General features: G+C 41.7%; 1 protein-coding gene across 1 annotated transcript in view; it reads right to left on the bottom strand.

Annotated features, from left to right (window-relative positions):
* LOC114656893 (cell adhesion molecule DSCAML1) overlaps positions 1-3,419 on the bottom strand; it is a 111,324-nt gene extending 107,905 nt beyond the window's left edge. The window contains 1 exon segment of the mRNA XM_028808491.2: positions 3,285-3,419. Within this exon segment, the coding sequence (XP_028664324.1) occupies positions 3,285-3,327 (43 nt within the window). The 5' untranslated portion in view covers positions 3,328-3,419.
* Positions 3,420-19,947: the final 16,528 nt, after the last annotated feature.

The following is a 19,947-nucleotide window of genomic DNA, read 5'->3' as shown; positions in this document are numbered from 1 at the left end:
AAAAGAAAGGTGTCTGATTAGAAAGAGCCAGAAGCAGAATGAAGAGAAGGACCAAACCAAGAAGTGGACAAACAGAATGGTTATTGAGTCCAGCAAACCAAAGCGGTCAAGAGACAGTGCGAGCCAGCCAAACAAAATAGGACAGTCCGTAATCAGCACCAGGGACAGCAACGGGGCATGTCTGGACAGGACCGAGATAGAAGCAGGACCCCTGGGGGCTAGGGGGACTTGAATTTTCAAAGTGCAGCTGCCGAAGAAATACTGAATAAATAACAAGCTGGATAAATAAATAAATACTTAAAATAGCGATGAAAGCGGGAGAGGGTCGCTGTCCTTTCAGTCGGCACTGATTTAGAACAGCGCGGGCAGAAAGTACCCTTTCGGGACATTCGAAGAGATCCAGTGTGCCAGCTGGGGGGGAAAGAGAGAGAGAGAGAGAGAGAAAGAGCTGCCACGGACGACTCTAAGAGCACTTAACCGAGAGAACATTGGCTTGAAAAATAAGGAGTCATAAAGAGCGCGGGGTCCGTCCAGCGCAGCCCGGCGTGCGCTCCGCTATGCACGAATTGAATTTCTGCTTCTGAGCAAACCTCGCAGCGCGTTCAAACGGGCTTTTTCATACAGAATTACGGTAGTTGAGTGTGCAGAGCGCATTTCGAGCCCTTAAAAAATAATTTAAAAAAAATTAAACAGAAAGAAACAAAAAGAGTACAACACACCGTTTTAAAATAAACGGTAACCTTTAGAAAGTGACCTATTTTTGTTGGGGGTGGGGTGCAGAGGAGTGTGTTAATTACGCAGCTGAATCTCGTTTCCAAAAGAGGATGTGAATATAAAACGTGCAAAGGGTGTGGGGGTCGAAATAGATTGATTTGAATTAATGTCTCATTGGCACTTTGGAGAAAATGAAAAGTAAATTACCTTTTGAAAACAATGGTAGAACATAATTCGCTGAATTCCCTTTCCACCGGGGAATTCTATACCATGAATTACTTTTAGTTTTACTTATATCAGGAATAATAATAAGAAGAAATCTGTTTAGTAACCGAATGTTTAAAAATGTTATTTCTAGAACGCTTGGCGCACGGTATGCCTTGTTTTTCACTTTTCATCTGCACAATTTTACTATTTTGGGAAATGTTGCTTGACAACTGTTATTTGAAGAAAAATGACACATTAATGGTAAACGGGGGAAATTGATAAGATTGTCGCTTTACTTTTTAATCTCCACCATCGTTATCGCCATCCATAATGATGTTCCTCATTTCTTGTTATTCATGTCACTGCCCATATTAAACGTTAGCATTTCGCCCAGCTAATAACTGAACATACATATAATATCATACTAAAAGCGCTATCTACAAAACTCATTTCCATTACGGTATATTATTTCGCTAATTATAAACATTAGCAACGTCTGTGGATATGGATACTATTGCGATAATCTATCATGAGTTATAAACAAAATTGCCCATTCTTTTAAAAATGAATATAAAACATCGTTGCCTTGTTTTTTTACAAGCTATAATAAGCGATAAGAGATCACCAACAATTCATTATTGTTATTACTATTTACTCGTAAATATAAAAAATATTATTTGCCATACATATTTATGCTAATCAAAATTGCATTTTTGCAGTTGTATGCACGACGTGGTTTTCTAAGAAATAACATTTCTGAAATGTATTCCAGTAAACGAAAAATTTAGGCTATTTACTTCGCATGCAATCAAAACATTTAGTCACTGCTACTTTGCGGCTTATACAGGGTTTTCTCACAATTATAGATCACAAATGGACAATATAGACCAAGCCGCTAAGAATGAATTATTATCCTCGTAATAAAAATACTATTTCGTTCTTCTATCTCGAATAAATACTTCCTCTTTTGAAACTGCCATTGTTCTCGGGCGAAACAGTTGAAGTTGCCCAATCTCACTCCAGTCTCGTTGCCCTCTACTGCACCCTCGCCCCTCCCTCACCGACTTGGCCCGATCAGGTAAAGGGACACGTTACTGACCTCGCACTCTACTACCTCCAAGTAAGCCCACTTTCAGTTTCAGTGGTCTGGATAGACAGCTACATGTCTGTCTCGCAACGAGCAAGTAAGAACTGGGCTGATTTTTTCGCGAGAGGTGCGAGAACTGCGGAGGCTAGCGAAACAGTGCTGCGGAAAGGGCCACCACAAGCCCAGGGAGCCCCTTCAAACAGATGTGGTGCAGTCTGGATCACCTTCTCCTGGCAAAGGGGTCGCTCTGTTTATTGTATTTTTTGCTTCCAGAAAAGAACGAAAAAGTTTGTGTAGTTTTAAGCGTAGACATTTGCACATTTTTTTTAGAATCTTACTTAGAACCGTATGTATGTGATATGAAGAACCAGAGGTATTGCAGTTTAGACCTCAAAAAGAGACAACTGGTCTAGAATTCGGTCGAAGACTTAGCAAAAAGGAAGATTTGAATGATAAATTATTCACAAAGAAAATAATTATCCTCCTTTGGAAAGAGTGAGTGAGAGAGCGAGTGTGTGTGAGAGAGAGAGAAAGAAAATGCCCACTTGTGCGGTGACGCTGCTGCTAAATACGCTCATCAAGAAGATGGCATCTGCTCGCACAGAACGCAACGACAATAAATAAATGCACCAAATAAAATATGTCAAACTCTTTGTTTCTCTTTCTCCTGTTGTTCCTACTCTTGAATTTCCTTGTTTCGGACTCGGGCATACTCGCCAGGTCCGCAGTGATTAAATTTAAATCGCAACTTGACTGATCACCCTGATATTTCTCACTTGAGCGATTATATTGTGCGGCAGATGAATTATCTTGCCCAGGAATCTCCGCTTGGTCGCAAGAGCTTCGTCTTGTGCATCTCCTTCACGTTTACCTTCTTATGGGGAGGAAATGAAAAGGTCGGGGGAGTACAGTCAAGAGATTCTGGAAATATAGCAACCCACTCCCCCCACCAAAAAAAAAAACGATATAAAACCGAACGAGCGTCTGTTTAGTTACCCCTTTTCCACGATTTTCGGAGCCACATCAACTGGAAAGAAACACGCAATTGCAACTTTTCCCCCATTTTTATGTTTAGGTCAAAGGCGCTAGGAAACCTCGGTCCACAAAGAGCGGAAGGGGTGCACATATAATCCCCCCACCCCTACCTGCTTTATGATTCACTGCAGCAACGTTCATAATTCCCTCTAATTGTGTTAACATCTATTTGTATCTGAAGCCAGCAACTTTGTGGCGTTGTGGGGGTGCCCGTCTGCAGCGCAGCAGGTACAATTCCTACCTTTTCGCAAGGAGTACAGGAGAATAACAGTTATCAGCCACATGCCATAAATAGCAGGTCCGTTTCTCCGGGATGTGCGGTACAGCAGTCTCCTCGTTCCGTGGTGTCGTGGTGGTCCTCGCCTCTCTCCGGCGCTTCGAAGCTCCGAGTTGGAGGGACCGTTGAGCGCCGCCTCCGTCTCCTCCCAGACCGTCCCGTCATCGCCAAGGTGGGCAGAGCTGTGACACCTCGCCCCTCCCTCGCTACCTCCCCAAATGCAGTGAAAGTGGTTCGCCTGAGAGAGAGAGAGACAGGTGGATTGGATCGCGGGAGTTCTGGTAAGCGTGGTTAATATATTCTGGACGAGCAGGTGTGCGTCCTGGCGCAAAAACCCCTAGCAAAGGTGCGCTCGAAATACAAGACTGGAGGGGAGGCACAGGTACGACAACAGCATTCGCCTCTAAACTCAGGTTCCTTCAGACCTCAAACCACACTGCTCCAGGAGCACAGGACCCTTGACTTTATAGGTGCGTCTACATTTTCTTGGAACATCAGGTAAGTTGGATCCGTGGATACGAGATTTTAAAGGCGTCAGGAAGACATGATGAAAGTGGATTCTGGATACTCGGCTGGATATAGAAAAAAGAAAATCCACATGGTCGTGCGCTCAGGCTTTTATATCAATGATTTTTTTTTTATTATGCTGCAAATGTCACGATGGTCACCATGTACCAAAGACCCCGTTGGCTTTCAACACACTGTACATTACCAATCTCTCTCTTTCCGTCTGGGTCACTGAGAGTTCGTGCTTACCCATTAAGGGCTATCGTGCGTCTCCACGCTGGACACAGCGCGCGCACACAATGGTTGCAGAAATCAAAGTATTGAATTCCACATCCATTCCGTTTTTATATTTTGTGTCATATCTGTACTTTTAAGAACAAGTTATTTCCTTCTTTGACTGTTGTTTGACTCGTCTGTCTCTTTAGTTTGTTAATCGTATCGAACAGAATGCCTCTTTGGGCTGTGGTGATGTGCAGCTCTTCATACGCGTGCAGAGCTTGGGATGGCTTTCCTTTTTTACAAACGCTCATCTACTGACACGCACACTCTGATACACATCATTCAGCGTACTCTCTCTCTCTCTCTCACACACACACACACACACACGCGCGCGTACTCAAACACACTCACACACCCGAGGCGCACTATTCCACGTGAGGAGTTCACACCGGGATCGATGCGCGCGTGGCGGGGGTTTGATGAGCTTTGTTGTCTTTTGTCTTTTCAATGCTCTGCATCTTGTGACAGCATGCCGAACATTTCCCCGAGCATCTCTTGTCTTTTCACGAAAAGTGGACAGTTTTTCCAAGCGTCCGACGAAAAGGATCCTGTGCGCTTTCCGATTACACCTGTCTGACCTTCGCGCGTGGATGACGACTTTCTGTGCATTTTTATGAAACGAATCTCCGAAGATAATCAAAGCAAATTAAAAGCAACGGAGGGAAAGAATCCAGAACAAAGGCAAAGTCTATGAGAGGTGATACATGTGCGCTCGCCGGTCAAACTCTGATCTGATTGCTCAAAGACGATTTCCTATGTAGACCTAGTGCTCAAGTTTCTGCAGGAGTTATAGTGGATCAAGTGTACTGGAGGGCATCAGAATTTGTCATCCCGACAAGCTTTGTTCGGCCTCACCTGGACTCTGCTCTTCCTTTGGTGCCTCACTTGAGTGGAAGTGTGGATGTGACAGGCATCATCACACCGCTGACTGTGCATCACCCCCTGCTTTCTGCACTTTCAGCTCAGCGTGACGCCAGCCCCTCGGGGTGTGAGCTGAGGCAGGGAAATTTTACTTGCCATAAATGTCCAAATGAGAACAAGCCTTCTATCTTACCTCACCCGCCTTGAACCCGAATAAAGACACAGTCTCCCGGCTCGTGCACTGTGACGGAGAATGGGCGCCTTGGGAAAGAAGTCAGCCTATAATGATGGAGTGTTCAGTAGGTTGTCTCGTGCCAAGGCTGCACCCCGCACCTCAAACACAATCAAATCGGCGCACTGACACAGCGGGATCTGCCTAATGAGCGGCAAGACAATGACAGGCCCCGCATTTTAAACAGAAAATATGAAGCGGTCCTCCGTCTGCAGAACCCCCCCTCACCCCCCCTTCCCCTTCTGATTTGAAGGGGCAGTGGTGATGAGAGACGTGAAGCTGTTAATAACCTCCTACCTTTCCTTCGTTATTCCTCAACATTAATTTAAATAAATTAGCGCGGCATTACATCAGCCGGCAGCAGCCTTTCTCACAGTGGGTTGTGTGAAGTGCCTGGAAACGTCATTCCTTTTAATTAGGAAAGACTGGAAGAGTGCTGATCTGGATGAGAGGGGTGCGGCCCCATCTTCTTTATTTTTGGGAGACGGTGGGAGAGTGACGGAGTTTATTTGGGTGTAAAGCCATCCGTTCTACAACTACCTTTAAATCGACCACAGCTCAACCGGTAGGCGAGGTTAAATATTTAAAATTTAATCGGACAGCCACAGTGCTTCTCACCTCCCGCTGGTCACAATGTCGGACTATAGGACACGACTCCCAAATAGTAGTCTGAAGTGTGGCTTGTCCAGACTTGCCTGACAGCAGGGAGAACGTGTGCCGAGAGCAGCTCAGAGATCCCGCTGGGTGTCGTCTCTCATCTACCTGTTACAATGTTGTCACGGAAACGTCACCAAAAGCGTAACCTAAGCAGGTCATGGGGCATTCAGGAGGCAGGTCTAGGCGTGCACGCTTCTCAAGCTCTTGCGGGTGCCTTGTGGACCAAACGGACTTGACTGACACCTTCAGACATAGCTGTCAGCATAGTCAGGCGGAATCTACGAAACCTTAGTTGTGGCGTGGAGCAACCTGATTATAGTATTCTCAGATCCGGGCGGGATCTAGTCGGGTGGGGGTTGTTGTGGCATTGAAAAGCCCCCTTCTCTTTGCTGGTTAGAAAATAATTATTTTAGACAACGAACAAAGACCGGTCAGCGCTGTTGAGCGACAGGCTCAGAGCGTTTGGATTCGGGCAGTGGACACAGTCACGCACAGGTGCTCTGTAGGGCACCCTGACACTGGACACAGCCCTCTGTAGATAGCTGTGAGGACGATGTGCTGTGCTGCGTGTTAATCTGGGCGATCAGCTGCGCCTGCAGTGATATGCAAATCCCAGTTAAATAATTAATGTCTCCGGAGTGATCGGCTTCAGAAGAGCTCACATCCGGAGTGCAGCAGGCGGCTGCTCACGCACCCATGCCGTTTGAGTCCTGAATGTCCCATGTCTTCAGAGGTCATCGAATGCGCGGAGAGAAAGAAATGCACACACACAAATATGCTGATACACGTCCACATTCGCGCACAGAAATAAACTGATGAGCGCAAGCATCCAAATGCTTACACTCGTACATACGGCCGCACAAACACACACACACACATTAATGCGCTGATATGCAGAAGCAGCAATATGTTCACATTCGAACACAGAGCCACACACATTCAAACGAAGTCTCCCACACGCATAAAGAGACTGATACACAAAAGTATCGATATCCACACACTTATAAACCAAGACAAGCGTGCGAAAATACGATAATATACATACACAGTAAGTTTGCCGTAATAAACGCCTGCCCATGCAGTCACGCACACACATAAAAATGCCGGTAAGGCTCACACTCTCACAAAAAGATACATACGCACACAAAAGCTATACAGATGTGCACACAGCACAACAGGCACACATATAAATATGCTAAAATGCTCAAGCAGCAGTAGGCTCACATTCATTAACAATCACACACACAAATGCATTTGTTAAAATATAAAGCAACAAGGTGTTCACACTCATACAGATTTACACATACTTATATACTGAACACGTATATGTTATTTATATACATAACATACATGTACATGCATGCATGCACACTTATGTATATTAAAAGATGCATATATGCAGATACATACTATATATATACCTGTGTGTTTATTTATGTATATAATAGAATATGTATATATAATTGTAGCCTTATACATACTAAAATATGCATATATGCTGATACATACTGTATATATGTGCTTGTATTTATTTATATACATATACAGTACACATATATATATACTTAACAGTATTCATTAATATATGCTAATATATGTGTTTATTTACATTTACTTATTTGTCTGATGCATTTGTCCAAGGTGACTTACAATATCTAAGATACAATTGGTTACCTGTACCTGTATATATATTTATTTATTTATTTACAACTGGAGCACATGATGGTGAAGAGACTAGGTCAGGGTCATAGTGTTAGTAGTGGAATTTGAACCCACAACTTCAGGTTTTAAAGTCCAAAGCCTTAATCACTATGCTACACTGCCTATTATATACATATGCAGTACATATGAATGTACACTTATATACTGTATATTAATATATGCATATATACTGATATATATATGAATGCATATATACACATACACACTTACGCATGCTGTTATACTCAAGCATCAGCCTCTGTAACGTGCACATTTATTACAAGCTGCCATGCATTAATAGCTACAAATGTGCAGTCACCCACATGCACAAATATATTGATACACAAACATCAGAATTTATACAGTATACGTATACATCAGCCACACATATCAACACACATACTAATATACCCCTGCTTTAGTATGCTCAAATCCTTGAGCTGCTCACTCACAACTGTGCAAAAATGCACACATGGACAGACAGACATCCATTGTCAAACACAGACATTGTGAAGAATCATTTAGCTCACACCGATGCTGAATTCAGAAAGTATGGAAATCACTTCACTTTGTACACATTTTGTTATGTTGCTGCCATATGCTAAATTTAAATTCATTTTTCCCCTTATCAAGCGACACTCAATATACCCCAGAATGACAAAGTGAAAATAGGATTTTAGGATATTTTGCAAATTTATTAAAATTAAAAACTGAAATATTCCATTGACGCTTTGGCAGCGATTACAGTCTGGAGTCTTGTTGGTTTGATGTGACAAGCTTTACATAACTTGATTTGGGGATTTTCTGCCATTCTTCTCTGCAGATCCTCTCCATCTCTGTCAGGTGGGAAGGAGACTGTGTTGTGGACAGTGATTCTCATGTCTCTCTTCAATTAGGTTCAAGTCTGGGTTTGGCTTCCCAACTCAATGACATTCCCAGAGTTGCACCCAAGCCACTGCTGTGTTATCGTTACTTTCTGTTTATGGTTATTGTCCTGTTGGTAGGTGGACCTATGGCCCAGTTTGAGATCCAAAGTGCTCTGAGCAGGTTTTCATTAAGCATGTCTCTGTATTTTGCTCATTTTGGCTTTATGTTAATGCTGACAAGTCTCCCAGTCCTTGCCATTAAAAAACAACCTGACAGCATGATGCTGCTACCACCCTGCTTCACTGTTGGACTGACATTGTACAGGTGATGAACGGTGCCTGGTTTCTTGAGACATGACGTTAATCTTGGTTTCTTTCAGACGTGAGAATATTGTTTCTTATGGCCTAAAAGTCCTTTAGGTGTCTTTTCTCAAACTCCAGGTGCACCATGGGCTTTTATGTGTCTTTTACTGAGGAGAGACTTCTGTCTGAGCATACAGTCATAAAGCCAAAATCAATGGAGTGCTGCAGTGATGGTTGTGCTTCTGGAAGTTTCTCCAGTCTACACAGAGGTTCTCTGAAGGTCAGTCTGAGTGACCGTTGGGATCTTGGACACCTCTGTTACCAAGGTCCTTCTCCCACAATTGTTCAGTTTGATCGGGTGGCCAGCACTAGGAACAATTGCGGTTGTTCCAAACTTCTTCCACTAAGGAATTGTGATGGCCATTGTGCTCTTGGGAACCTACAGTGCTGTAGGATTTTTTTTTTTGCCTTCTCCAGATCTGTGCCTCAACACAATCCTGTCTCTAAGCTCTACAAGCAATTCCTCTGACCTCATAGCTTAAATTTTGCTGGACTCCAGACACCTCAATGATGAACAACAGAATTTCAAGCCAGATTTCAAGTGTCACAGTAAAGGGTCTGAATACGTGTGTAAATCTTATATTTCAGTCTTTAGTTTTCAATAAATTTGCAAAAAATGCTTTCAAAATCCTGTTTTTACTTTGTCATTCTGAGGCATGGAGATCTGCTTGATGTGTGGAAAAAAATGAATTTAAGTAATTTAAGCAGAAAGGTGCAATATAGAAATATTTTAAAAAAAGGAGAAGGGGTCTAAACACTTTCTGAATCCACTGTATATCTGCATGTATACATGTGTAAGCATTCATATAAATTGGGACATATATTAGCATTGGTTTATTAACAGACATATAGATATTTAAGAATAAGGGGGATGTTCAGGACTGCAGTAACTACTGGGGAATAAAATTGATGAGCCACAGCATGAAGTTATGGGAATGAGTAGTGGAAGCTCGGTTAAGAAGTGAGGTGATTATTAGTGCGCAGCAGTATGGTTTCATGCCAAGAAAGAGCACCACAGATGCAACGTTTGCTCTGAGGATGTTGATGGAGAAGTTTAGAGAAGGCCAGAAGGAGTTGCATTGCATCTTTGTGGACCTGGAGAAAGCATATGACAGGGTGCCTCGAGAGGAGCTGTGGTATTGTATGAGGAAATCGGGAGTGGCACAGAAGTATGTAAGAGTTATACAGGATATGTACGAGGGAAGTGTGACAGTGGTGAGGTCTGCGGTAGGAGTGACGGATGCATTCAAGTTGGAGGTGGGATTACATCAGGGATCGGCTCTGAGCCCTTTCTTATTTGCAATGGTGATAGACAGGTTGACAGATGAGATTAGACAGGAGTCCCCTTGGACTATGATGTTTGCTGATGACATTGTGATCTGTAGCGATAGTAGGGAGCAGGTTGAGGAAACCCTGGAGAGGTGGAGATAAGCTCTGGAGAGGAGAGGAATGAAGGTCAGTAGGACCAAGACAGAATACATGTGTGTAAATGAGAGGGAGGTCAGTGGAATGGTGAGGATGCAGGGAGTAGAGTTGGCAAAGGTGGATGAGTTTAAATACTTGGGATCAACAGTGCAGAGTAATGGGGATTGTGGAAGAGAGGTGAAAAAGAGAGTGCAGGCAGGGTGGATTGGGTGGAGAAGAGTGTCAGGAGTAATTTGTGACAGCAAGAGTAAAAGGGAAGGTCTACAGGACGGTAGTGAGACCAGCTATGTTATATGGGTTGGAGACGGTGGCACTGACCACAAAGCAGGAGACAGAGCTGGAGGTGGCAGAGATAAAGATGTTAAGATTTACATTGGGTGTGACGAGGATGGACAGGATTAGAAATGAGGACATTAGAGGGTCAGCTCAAGTTGGACGGTTGGGAGACAAAGTCAGAGAGGCGAGATTGCGTTGGTTTGGACATGTGCAGAGGAAAGAGGCTGGGTATATAGGGAGAAGGATGCTAAGGATAGAGCTGCCAGGGAAGAGGAAAAGAGGAAGGCCTAAGTGAAGGTTTATGGATGTGGTGAGAAAGGACATGCAGGTCATGGGTGTAACAGAACAAGATGCAGAGGACAGAAAGATATGGAAGAAGATGATCCGCTGTGGCAACCCCTAACAGGAGCAGCCAAAAGAAGAAGAAGAAGATTAACAGACATATAGTTACACAGTGAGATTTGCACATGTTTCAAAATACACATTAGTCTGCCCACATTCACACCAAATGTATGCGCACACAAAGAAAAGCACTTAAACATCAGTGCCGAGGTGAGCACACATAACTACATACAATATATGTGAGCATGCTGATATGCATAAGTAGCAATTTGCTCACACACTCACCCACATATAGACCATGCACTTATAATTATCCTAGTATACACACACATACAGTGCTGTTCACAATGTTTGGGACAATGACACATTTTTCCTTGATTCACCCCTCAGCTCCACAGTTTAAAATTGCAAATCAAGCCATTCAGATGTGATTAAAGTGCACATTGCAGACTTTCATTTAATTATATTTGCATACATTTCAGGCACTCTGTGTAGAACTGACAACGGCTTTTTTACGTGGTCCTCCTATTTCAGGGCACCATATCTTCACTGTAAATGAAGGAAAAAATGTGCCTTTGCCCCTAACATTATGGAGGGCACTGTATGTACATGCAAAAATAAGAATTCATTAACAAAATTCCAGAGATGAACAGTGACCACACATTGCTACATTCAAACGTACTACAAGGGATACCCCGTTTAGTGTTTTCTATTAAATAAATGAAGTTATTTAATATAATAAGGTCCCAGAGAGTGGCAATGTGTATCATGATGGTTGGACATGCTTATTTACTGTGCTCTGTACACCTCATAATACTACTAGTAGCACAAGCAGAACATTTTGTCTAAATGCATAAACATATCTGCAATCACACAATGAAATATGCTGATGCACATAAACATACATGTGCTCAAACACGCATGCAGTCTCACACTCATAAACAGAAAAAATATGGTAATAGGTTCAGAGAACAAAGCACATACATTTACAAACACTGCCACACATTTTTTAAATCAGGTGATATTCATAAGCATCCACTACACAGCAAATGTAAATATGCTCCAGTATCAGTTCCTTCATCCATCTGTATACACACATATGCACTCTCTACATACACGTACATGCACATCCATACACACACACATTTACACACAGGTGCATACAGTCAGCTACATGTAAAAAGATACAAGTACCAAGACAATCTGAACCTCTCACATACATCAATATGCTGGCATGCAGATTGTTAATATGGTCACACCCATGAGGATGATGGAGCAAACGTCACACAGTGTGCTTCAACAGAAGGCAGCCTGTGAGCATATACCTCTGCCTATGGTGCAACCAGCCTCGCCCTTCACCCTCCAGAAATCTCCACAGTTCAAGCAGTCTCTTGTCACATCAAAGGCTACTACCGTGACACCTTTTTCAAAGGCCATTGTACCTGTTTTGGTGCCCATGGTCTCTTGTGTTGCCAACTGACAACACTTAAGTGGCCATTGAGACAAAAAAAAGACTTTTGACTTGCTTCTCTTTTCCTTCCAGATCTTTCCTTCCATTTCACTCAATCCTACTGAAGCAGACTCAACCGTCACTGTTACAGAATTTTTGGTTTCTCACTGGGCACACAGGTTTGTTTTTAAATGCAGAAGCCACCTCAATGAGACACCCGCTCATGCACACGCCTACCTGCTTCATGTATGCTGCAAATCTCTCTCTGACTTTGCTGTAATCATTTATTTATTTATGTTTAATTAGGACAGCGGGTCCCCAGCGCCGCACCAAGCTGTGATTAATGCTGTTTGTCATTTCCGTGTATAAACACAAGAAGCCTGATGCAGCCTAACTCACCACTGGCTCTGTAGCACCACCCCCTGGCAGGAGAGACAATGGCTGTTTCCTTGACGTGAATCCAGTTGCACTTCATAGAGAGCAATGGCAGAACTGCACCCAATGAGCTCCACAGTGTCTGCTGTAGTAGCAGTTATTCCAGCCGGAGAGCACCCACTTTCATGACAACATGCAGGGCTGAAATGGGGGGTGTCAATGTCCAGTCAGGAAGCAGTTAACGGCCGCAGAGTCCACATATCAGTTATGTGCACCATGACCATACAGGATTCAGGTTACTGGGGAGATTGTAAGAGTGCAGAAAACTGCATACTCATTCAGACCAAATGGTGGATCATTGGCCATGGCTTGGCAAATTGGAGGTATCACTGTCAAAAACATTTGTTTTCTGCACAAATGCCAAAAACAAGTGAATGAACCAACCTTCCAGTATATGCATGCATGTATGAACAGTCAGATGTTTAAATTTTATTTTCTTGTCTTCCCAGTTTGGCAGCATGTGTAAAAGTCACACATCCAGATCCCTCTAGATCTGAAGTAAGTCAAGGAGTGAAGCCACACTTTTGTATGAGAATGTGACTGATTACTGTACTTTTTCCACATCACCTCAATGCTCTGTTTATTTTTTCCCACTTTGGAAGCTGACCACTCTAGCTGGCGACATCTCAACAATCAAGAAGAATCTGAGCTGCCCTACGGTTGGTGGTCTCACAGTTTGAGCCATAGGGCACCACTGTTTAGTGTGTATCATTTGAAGTAATACAATGAAAAAAAGAACATGAATTCCACATTCAGTGTTTCAACTGCTGCCCCCTGGGGGACATTGATACTATGGCAGGTCTGACCAACAGCATTAATTACAAGGTGCCTTAATAATAATAATTATATAGCATCTTTGCCATGTCAAAGCTGTTCATAAATACTCAAAAGGTTACAAAAGGAATAAAGGCACAAAAGAAGGTCAAATTAAAACCACTAGATACAAACTAACATCAAACATTTAAAACAAATAAAGCACAAATACAGTGCCCTCCACTATTATTGGCACCCCTTGTAAAAATTAGTAAGAAGGGTTAGAAAAAAATCACAGTTTTCTGAAGAACCGTCATCTTGCACAGAAAAAATGAGAAACATGTTAAAAATATTTATTTCTTGAAGAGGGCTTTGTTTTTCTTTGATTGAACCTGATTCAATTAAAAATCAGATGTTTCTCATTTTTTCAGTGCAATATGACGGGTTCTTCAGCAAACAGGGATTTTTTTCTAACCCTTCTTACTAATTTTTACAAGGGGTGCCAATAATAGTGGAGGGCACCGTACATGAAACACACAGTTCTGAATTAGAATAAAAACGATACACATAAATAATGCTAGAAAACACTGAACAAATAACAATTGGTGATACTGCATATCATCAAGAACACCAAGGAAGAGAGACTGAACAGAAAGAAAGAGTAAGAATGCCAGCGTAAGTTAAACACCTTAAATGAATTGGCAATTCTAATAACATTAGGCAGGCCATCCCAGAGTCAGGGTTCAATAGAACTCACAGATCATAGGTTAGTTTGGGGCATGCCAAGATGATGGGCTAGATTGTGTAGACAGGATTATAGTGATGCAAGTCCGTTTATAGACCCATAGACTGGCTAATCAGAATGTTACCTTCAGTCCTATAAGATACAGGGAGCCAGTGAAAGTGGAACAGAATAGTCATTATGTGCTCAGCGTTGCAAGTCTGAGTTAGGATTCTTGGTGCAGAATTTTGAACCAGCTGGAGCTGAGATTGCAGACATGAAGGGGCATCCGCCAGTAGAGAGTTGCAGCAGTTAATGCAGGGTGTGATAAAAACATCAAGAAGCTTCTCAGGACCAGAAAAGGAGAGGAAAGAGCAAATGCAGGATCGGCTGCAGAGGTGGAAGTAAGAAACTTACTTAATGTCATTTATGTGCAATCAGTTTCAGTGTTTTTGGGAAGCATATTAGTATTAGTATAAAAGGGAAAAGCCTACTTGATATAGTGGCTTTCTACTACAGGGGTTCCAAAATTTTATTAAGTCAAGGCTCCCTAAAATGTTGTACCACCTGGTCAGCCCCCTCCAAGTAATATAAACCCAATTCTGTGAAACTACGCAGGCATCAGATCTTAACTTCTGCTAACAGTAGTCCCAGAGCATGATTTTGGACAATAGCAGACCTATTATTCAAAGCAAATGCTTAATTCTATCAGAATAATGAGAAATATGTGATCAAATATCATGTGACACCTTTAGAACATGTACTCAACTCTTTGAACTTGATGTATCACCTCCAGAAGTTGAAATATTTTGAAATACCACCATTTTTATCTTAAATTGTTTGGTACTGAAATTTTACTAGGTTACTAGGCACAACTAACTGCATTTTGGAATTTTAACAAAGGATTATTGTGCTGATGTTGTCTCGCAGTAGGGAGACCAGGGTGCGCCTTCTGGGTCCTCCCTGCGTGGAGTGTGCATATTCTATCAATGTCTGCACGAGTTTCCTCCAGGTGCTCTGGTTTCACCCCATGAGCCAAAGACATGCAAGTTAGGCAAATTGGCAACACTACATTTGATGTGCGTGTGATCACCCTGCGATGGACTGGTGTTCCTGCATTGCACCCTATGCTTGCTGGGAGAGACACCAACCTCCTCACGACCCTGGTCTAGATTAAGTGGGTTAGAGAATGACATGACTTAATTATCGATTTTTTTAAAGTTTCCACGTATATGCCAAAAGTCTTTGTAATGAACTATTTTTAATGCAACAACAGTAGTATGATTTGATGTGGAATTAAAAAAGGCCTTTCACTACTTTACATTTACAAAAAGTATACAGTCACATTTGAATCTAGACCAAAAGCAAGAGAAAAATAACTTACAACTTATGTTCAAAAAGAAGAGAAAAATAACTCACAGATGGTTTCAAGTCAATGTAAAGGCCAAGCCTGCTTCATGGCTGCAAAGTTCTGCTACTACCTTCAGCCTATTTCTGTATTTATTTTTTATGAAGCTTACCGAACATTGGCAACTCTAAATGTTTTCTGCTGTTGGGGAATATTGTATTAACACTAAAACAAAAGGTTAGATATGCACAAAATAATTGTTAACATTTGTCTTTTTTCCTCACTGTATGTTCTGCACTTCGATTCCCGGGTCCTCCCTGCGTGGAGTTTGCATGTTCTCCCCGTGTCTGCGTGGGTTTCCTCCGGGCGCTCCGGTTTCCTCCCACAGTCCAAAGACATGCAGGTTAGGTGGATTGGCGATTCTAAATTGGCCCTAGTGTGTGCTTGGTGTGTGGGTGTGTTTGTGTGTGTCCTGCGGTGGGTTGGCACCCTGCCCAGGATTGGTTCCCTGCCTTGTGCCCTGTGTTGGCTGGGATTGGCTCCAGCAGACCCCCGTGACCCTGTGTTCGGATTCAGCGGGTTGGAAAATGGATGGATGGATGGATGTTCTGCACTAGTTTGCCAATTTCTAAAGCTATTCTGAAAATGATGATACAGCAATCAAGATTACCAAAACTAAAAATACTGTTATATTGGCACACTGGACCTGTGATAGAAGGAGAGAAAGACATTTTGCAGACTGCTTGTGCCGGGCTGATTAAGACAACAATCACCTTTTGACTACACACTGTTTTAAAAAAAAAAAACATTAGTCTCAGCACATCATTCCCGTGCAGTCTCAGTCATCCTGGTGTGGATCGGCTCAAAGAGGTGGGGATCAAGACGGACCTGTGACATTAAACTCCACAAATTGGCATGGGCGGTGGGCACTGAATAGGAGAACGAGGTCGGGTGAGTGAGAAAGGACTGGAGACTTACTGCTACAGCACTGAAAGATGGAGCTTTGGTATGGAAATGCTGCCTAGCATGACATGGACAATTGGGTACGGCCACTGTGTAACTAATGGTCTTTTTGTAGGCCCTCCTCTCCTGCCCCCTGGCTGAGAACTGCAGCTTTAGACCATAACTACATTAACACATTTACATACAGTACACACACAAAACAGGGATTAGGTGCATAAACCAGTAATGCAGAAACCTGGTTTCTTAAAAATCCAATTGTACAGGTGCAAATAATCTTCTGGGGTTCTCTTTTGGCAGAATGTTCCAACGTCATTAAACTGTGCAAAAATAAGTTCAACATTACCATAGACCACCGTGGACGTGAAAAAAGAATGAAGCCCTCGATAATTTTGTTGTATTTTATAAATATGTTTAGTCCTAACATGTGCTCTGAAGTAAATGACATCCATCCCCTTCTTATATGCTTGACATTCACAGTATGAACATGACATGGCCGCTGCGTCACCTGATCACACGGTTTCAACATATCTATAGCAAATACCTGGATGAAACTGACACTTTATTAATACTTTTTCTGCTACTGGATTGCATGTAGCGCACTCTTCCGATTGGCAGTGCAACTGAGCTCTGCCAAGGAACAGCACACTGGTACGTTTGCTTCTTGAGTGAAACCCAGTGCTGCTGGGATAATAATAATGCAGGTATTTTTACTTTGATTGAATAAGAGTTGCATTAGGGTACTTGTTACTTTAAAAAGTAACTGGACTACTTAGCACGTTACTTTTAAAGAGGTACCCTTCTGCTCTCGAGATTGTGCTGCTGAGTTTAGCACCGAACAATCATCTCAGCAACATCAATTTAGTGATTTCTAAAATAGTGAGACAAATTATTTCATCCAGGAGAAGGAATAATGCGATTGTCTGAGGATGTTCCTCAGTAGAAGCATCTTGTGGACACTTCCACCGTCTTCTACATGTGGCTGTTAGAAGGGTAACACGTGTAACTCTAACACGTGTGCAATGAACATACGCAGACCACAAAATCCTTAAGTGTAACCTGGTTAAAGGTTCACATGGCCAAATAACTGGGTTAATAATACAGAAATCTATGAATGTTAACCAGATTTCTCAGAGACCAGTAACCCGTTTTTTTAAACCAGAATAAGGGTTTATGTGACATTTAAGAAATACAAGACCATTTTCATGCAACAATTACAGAACATTTTCATTGTTTTTTTTAAATATGTGAGGTAATTTAAAGAATTCTGCAAAACTGGAAGGGAATTTTTTTAAGATCATCAACCCCACCAAAGTGCTGCAGCCCCCAGTTTGAAAACCTGTTCTAGTAATCACACACACAAAAGTTTTCTAAACAAACATTACATACAAAACAAAACGTGTCACTAAAGTAAAATGTGAAGTTAAGGCATGGAGTACAAGAAGCATTACATGAGACAAGAGTAGAGGGGGAAAGAATATAGGGATAAAATCCAGGCTGTCACAGGTGGCCTAACTGTTCACTTGACTGTTGTTGTTACTGCCAGTGGTGATTGCGGAATGTAAATTCTGGTAGAGTCATGTAGACCTTGGAAAGAGACACTGCCAGAAGCCATCCTAAGAAACCATTTGGAGGATGTGTCAGTGAGAGAGTGGATGAGTAAAAGAGAGATGATGAAGCATTTAAAGAGCAGCACTTATGAGATCTGCTCATCTTCAAAACATTCATTGGCCTGTGTACGAGGCCGCTGGCAATCTTCAGAAGGATCCTGGCTTGGATCGGCTCACAGAGATGCGCAAAGTGAATTCAGCTGGTGTAACCTCTGACCCCAAGTGAACTTTTTGAGGCAGCAATAGTGGTATGAATGTCCAGACGGAGGACAGGGAGAGAAAATATCATTGGAGCCACAAAGAAGGAATGATGGAAGATCAGAGTTGCACTGGATGGTGGCCAAGGAAGGAGACAACCACCAGTAAATGTCATGTCATAATACCAGGAGTGATTAAAAAATCAGTCAAATAATGCCATAAAAACAAACAAAAAAAAATCTATCAACATATTGTCATACAGTTCAACCACCAAAGGACAGTATTAAAAGAGATCTCAGCATCACAATTACATTTTCATCACCAAAAGCAGAAACACAAATTAATACTTTTAAATTTCCAACTTTTGTTCAATGGTCAAAATACTAAATGATATTTGTGCAAGTAATTAATGTGATTAATAATAATGAATTATTATTATTATTATAATGAAGATTTCAAAATAGCGGAATGTGGAAGTTTGCATATCCTTTAAATTGCATCACTAAAAAAATTAACCAATGGGCCTTCAAGGACCCAGGCAGAATTAAAAATCTGAGGCTGTACCTGTGCGCACCCAAGCAAAAGTCTGGCAAGAACACTGCTGGTGCAAGGATCTGCTCAAGAAACCCTACTACATACAACATACCACAAAACATATTACATAATCAAAATAAGAGTATAAGAGTTCAGTTCCCTGGATATTCCAGAGTTCCGTCAATCTCCCAAGGGAACGTCTTTAATTAATTGGTGATTCTATGATAGGCTTGTAGGTGTAAACTTTGGGTGGGTGTGTGAGAGTGTACGTTGCAATGAACAGCCATCAGTCCACAGCTAGTTCCTACTTTACACCCAATGTTGCTTGGCTGCTTGCCCCCTCAACTCTAAACAAGATTAAGCAGGTTGGATAATAAATAAATGAATGATGTAGTATGTCCATCTACTCTCACTAATGAGTGTGTCCGTGTCTCTGCTTGGGCCACCTTCAGCACACATCTAGAAGAAGACATCTTGACCAATGCAATGGGATCAATACAGTATCACCTATTATTATAAAGTGCCTTTCTATTATAGAGTGTCTTTCACATCTCTCTATGTTATAAAGTGCCTTTCACATCTATCTATTTAGTAAGTGATTTTCAAAGTCACAATAATAGATTAGACTAGTACACTGACTAATGTGATTCTAATTTTCAAACTGTCACCTCAAGAATAAAGTTAGAATTTACTTAATATACATGCAATGTGTAAAACCAACAAATTCGAAAATGTGTGGGGAATGAAGAAGGTGTTGTGCTCTTAGAATTGTTGTAGAATGACAATTAAATTAATTTCTGATTAACCAAAGCATTTCTTTATTTGTAAGAAACTGGATGAGTTTTTTTTATAGCATTATGTTTTAATGATGTCATATTTATGTCATCAATTAAATTACAATGTGTAATGTAATATGGAGGCTGAAAAATTTAAAGTGGTTATACAGTAACAAACCATTTGTTTGATAATGTATGCAGAGTTGAAGATGTGTACCGTTCTAAAATCTCAAATTCTTATTTTTAACTGTGTTAGGAGAAAAAAAGGACTTACTTTGAAAATAATTCCTGAATGTGCTTTTGTCACATCTCTTCATATATATACTGTATTAT

Source organism: Erpetoichthys calabaricus, chromosome 9 (genome assembly GCF_900747795.2).
Source record: "Erpetoichthys calabaricus chromosome 9, fErpCal1.3, whole genome shotgun sequence".
Lineage (NCBI taxonomy): Eukaryota > Metazoa > Chordata > Cladistia > Polypteriformes > Polypteridae > Erpetoichthys > Erpetoichthys calabaricus.
This window is presented reverse-complemented; position numbering and strand designations above follow the sequence as displayed.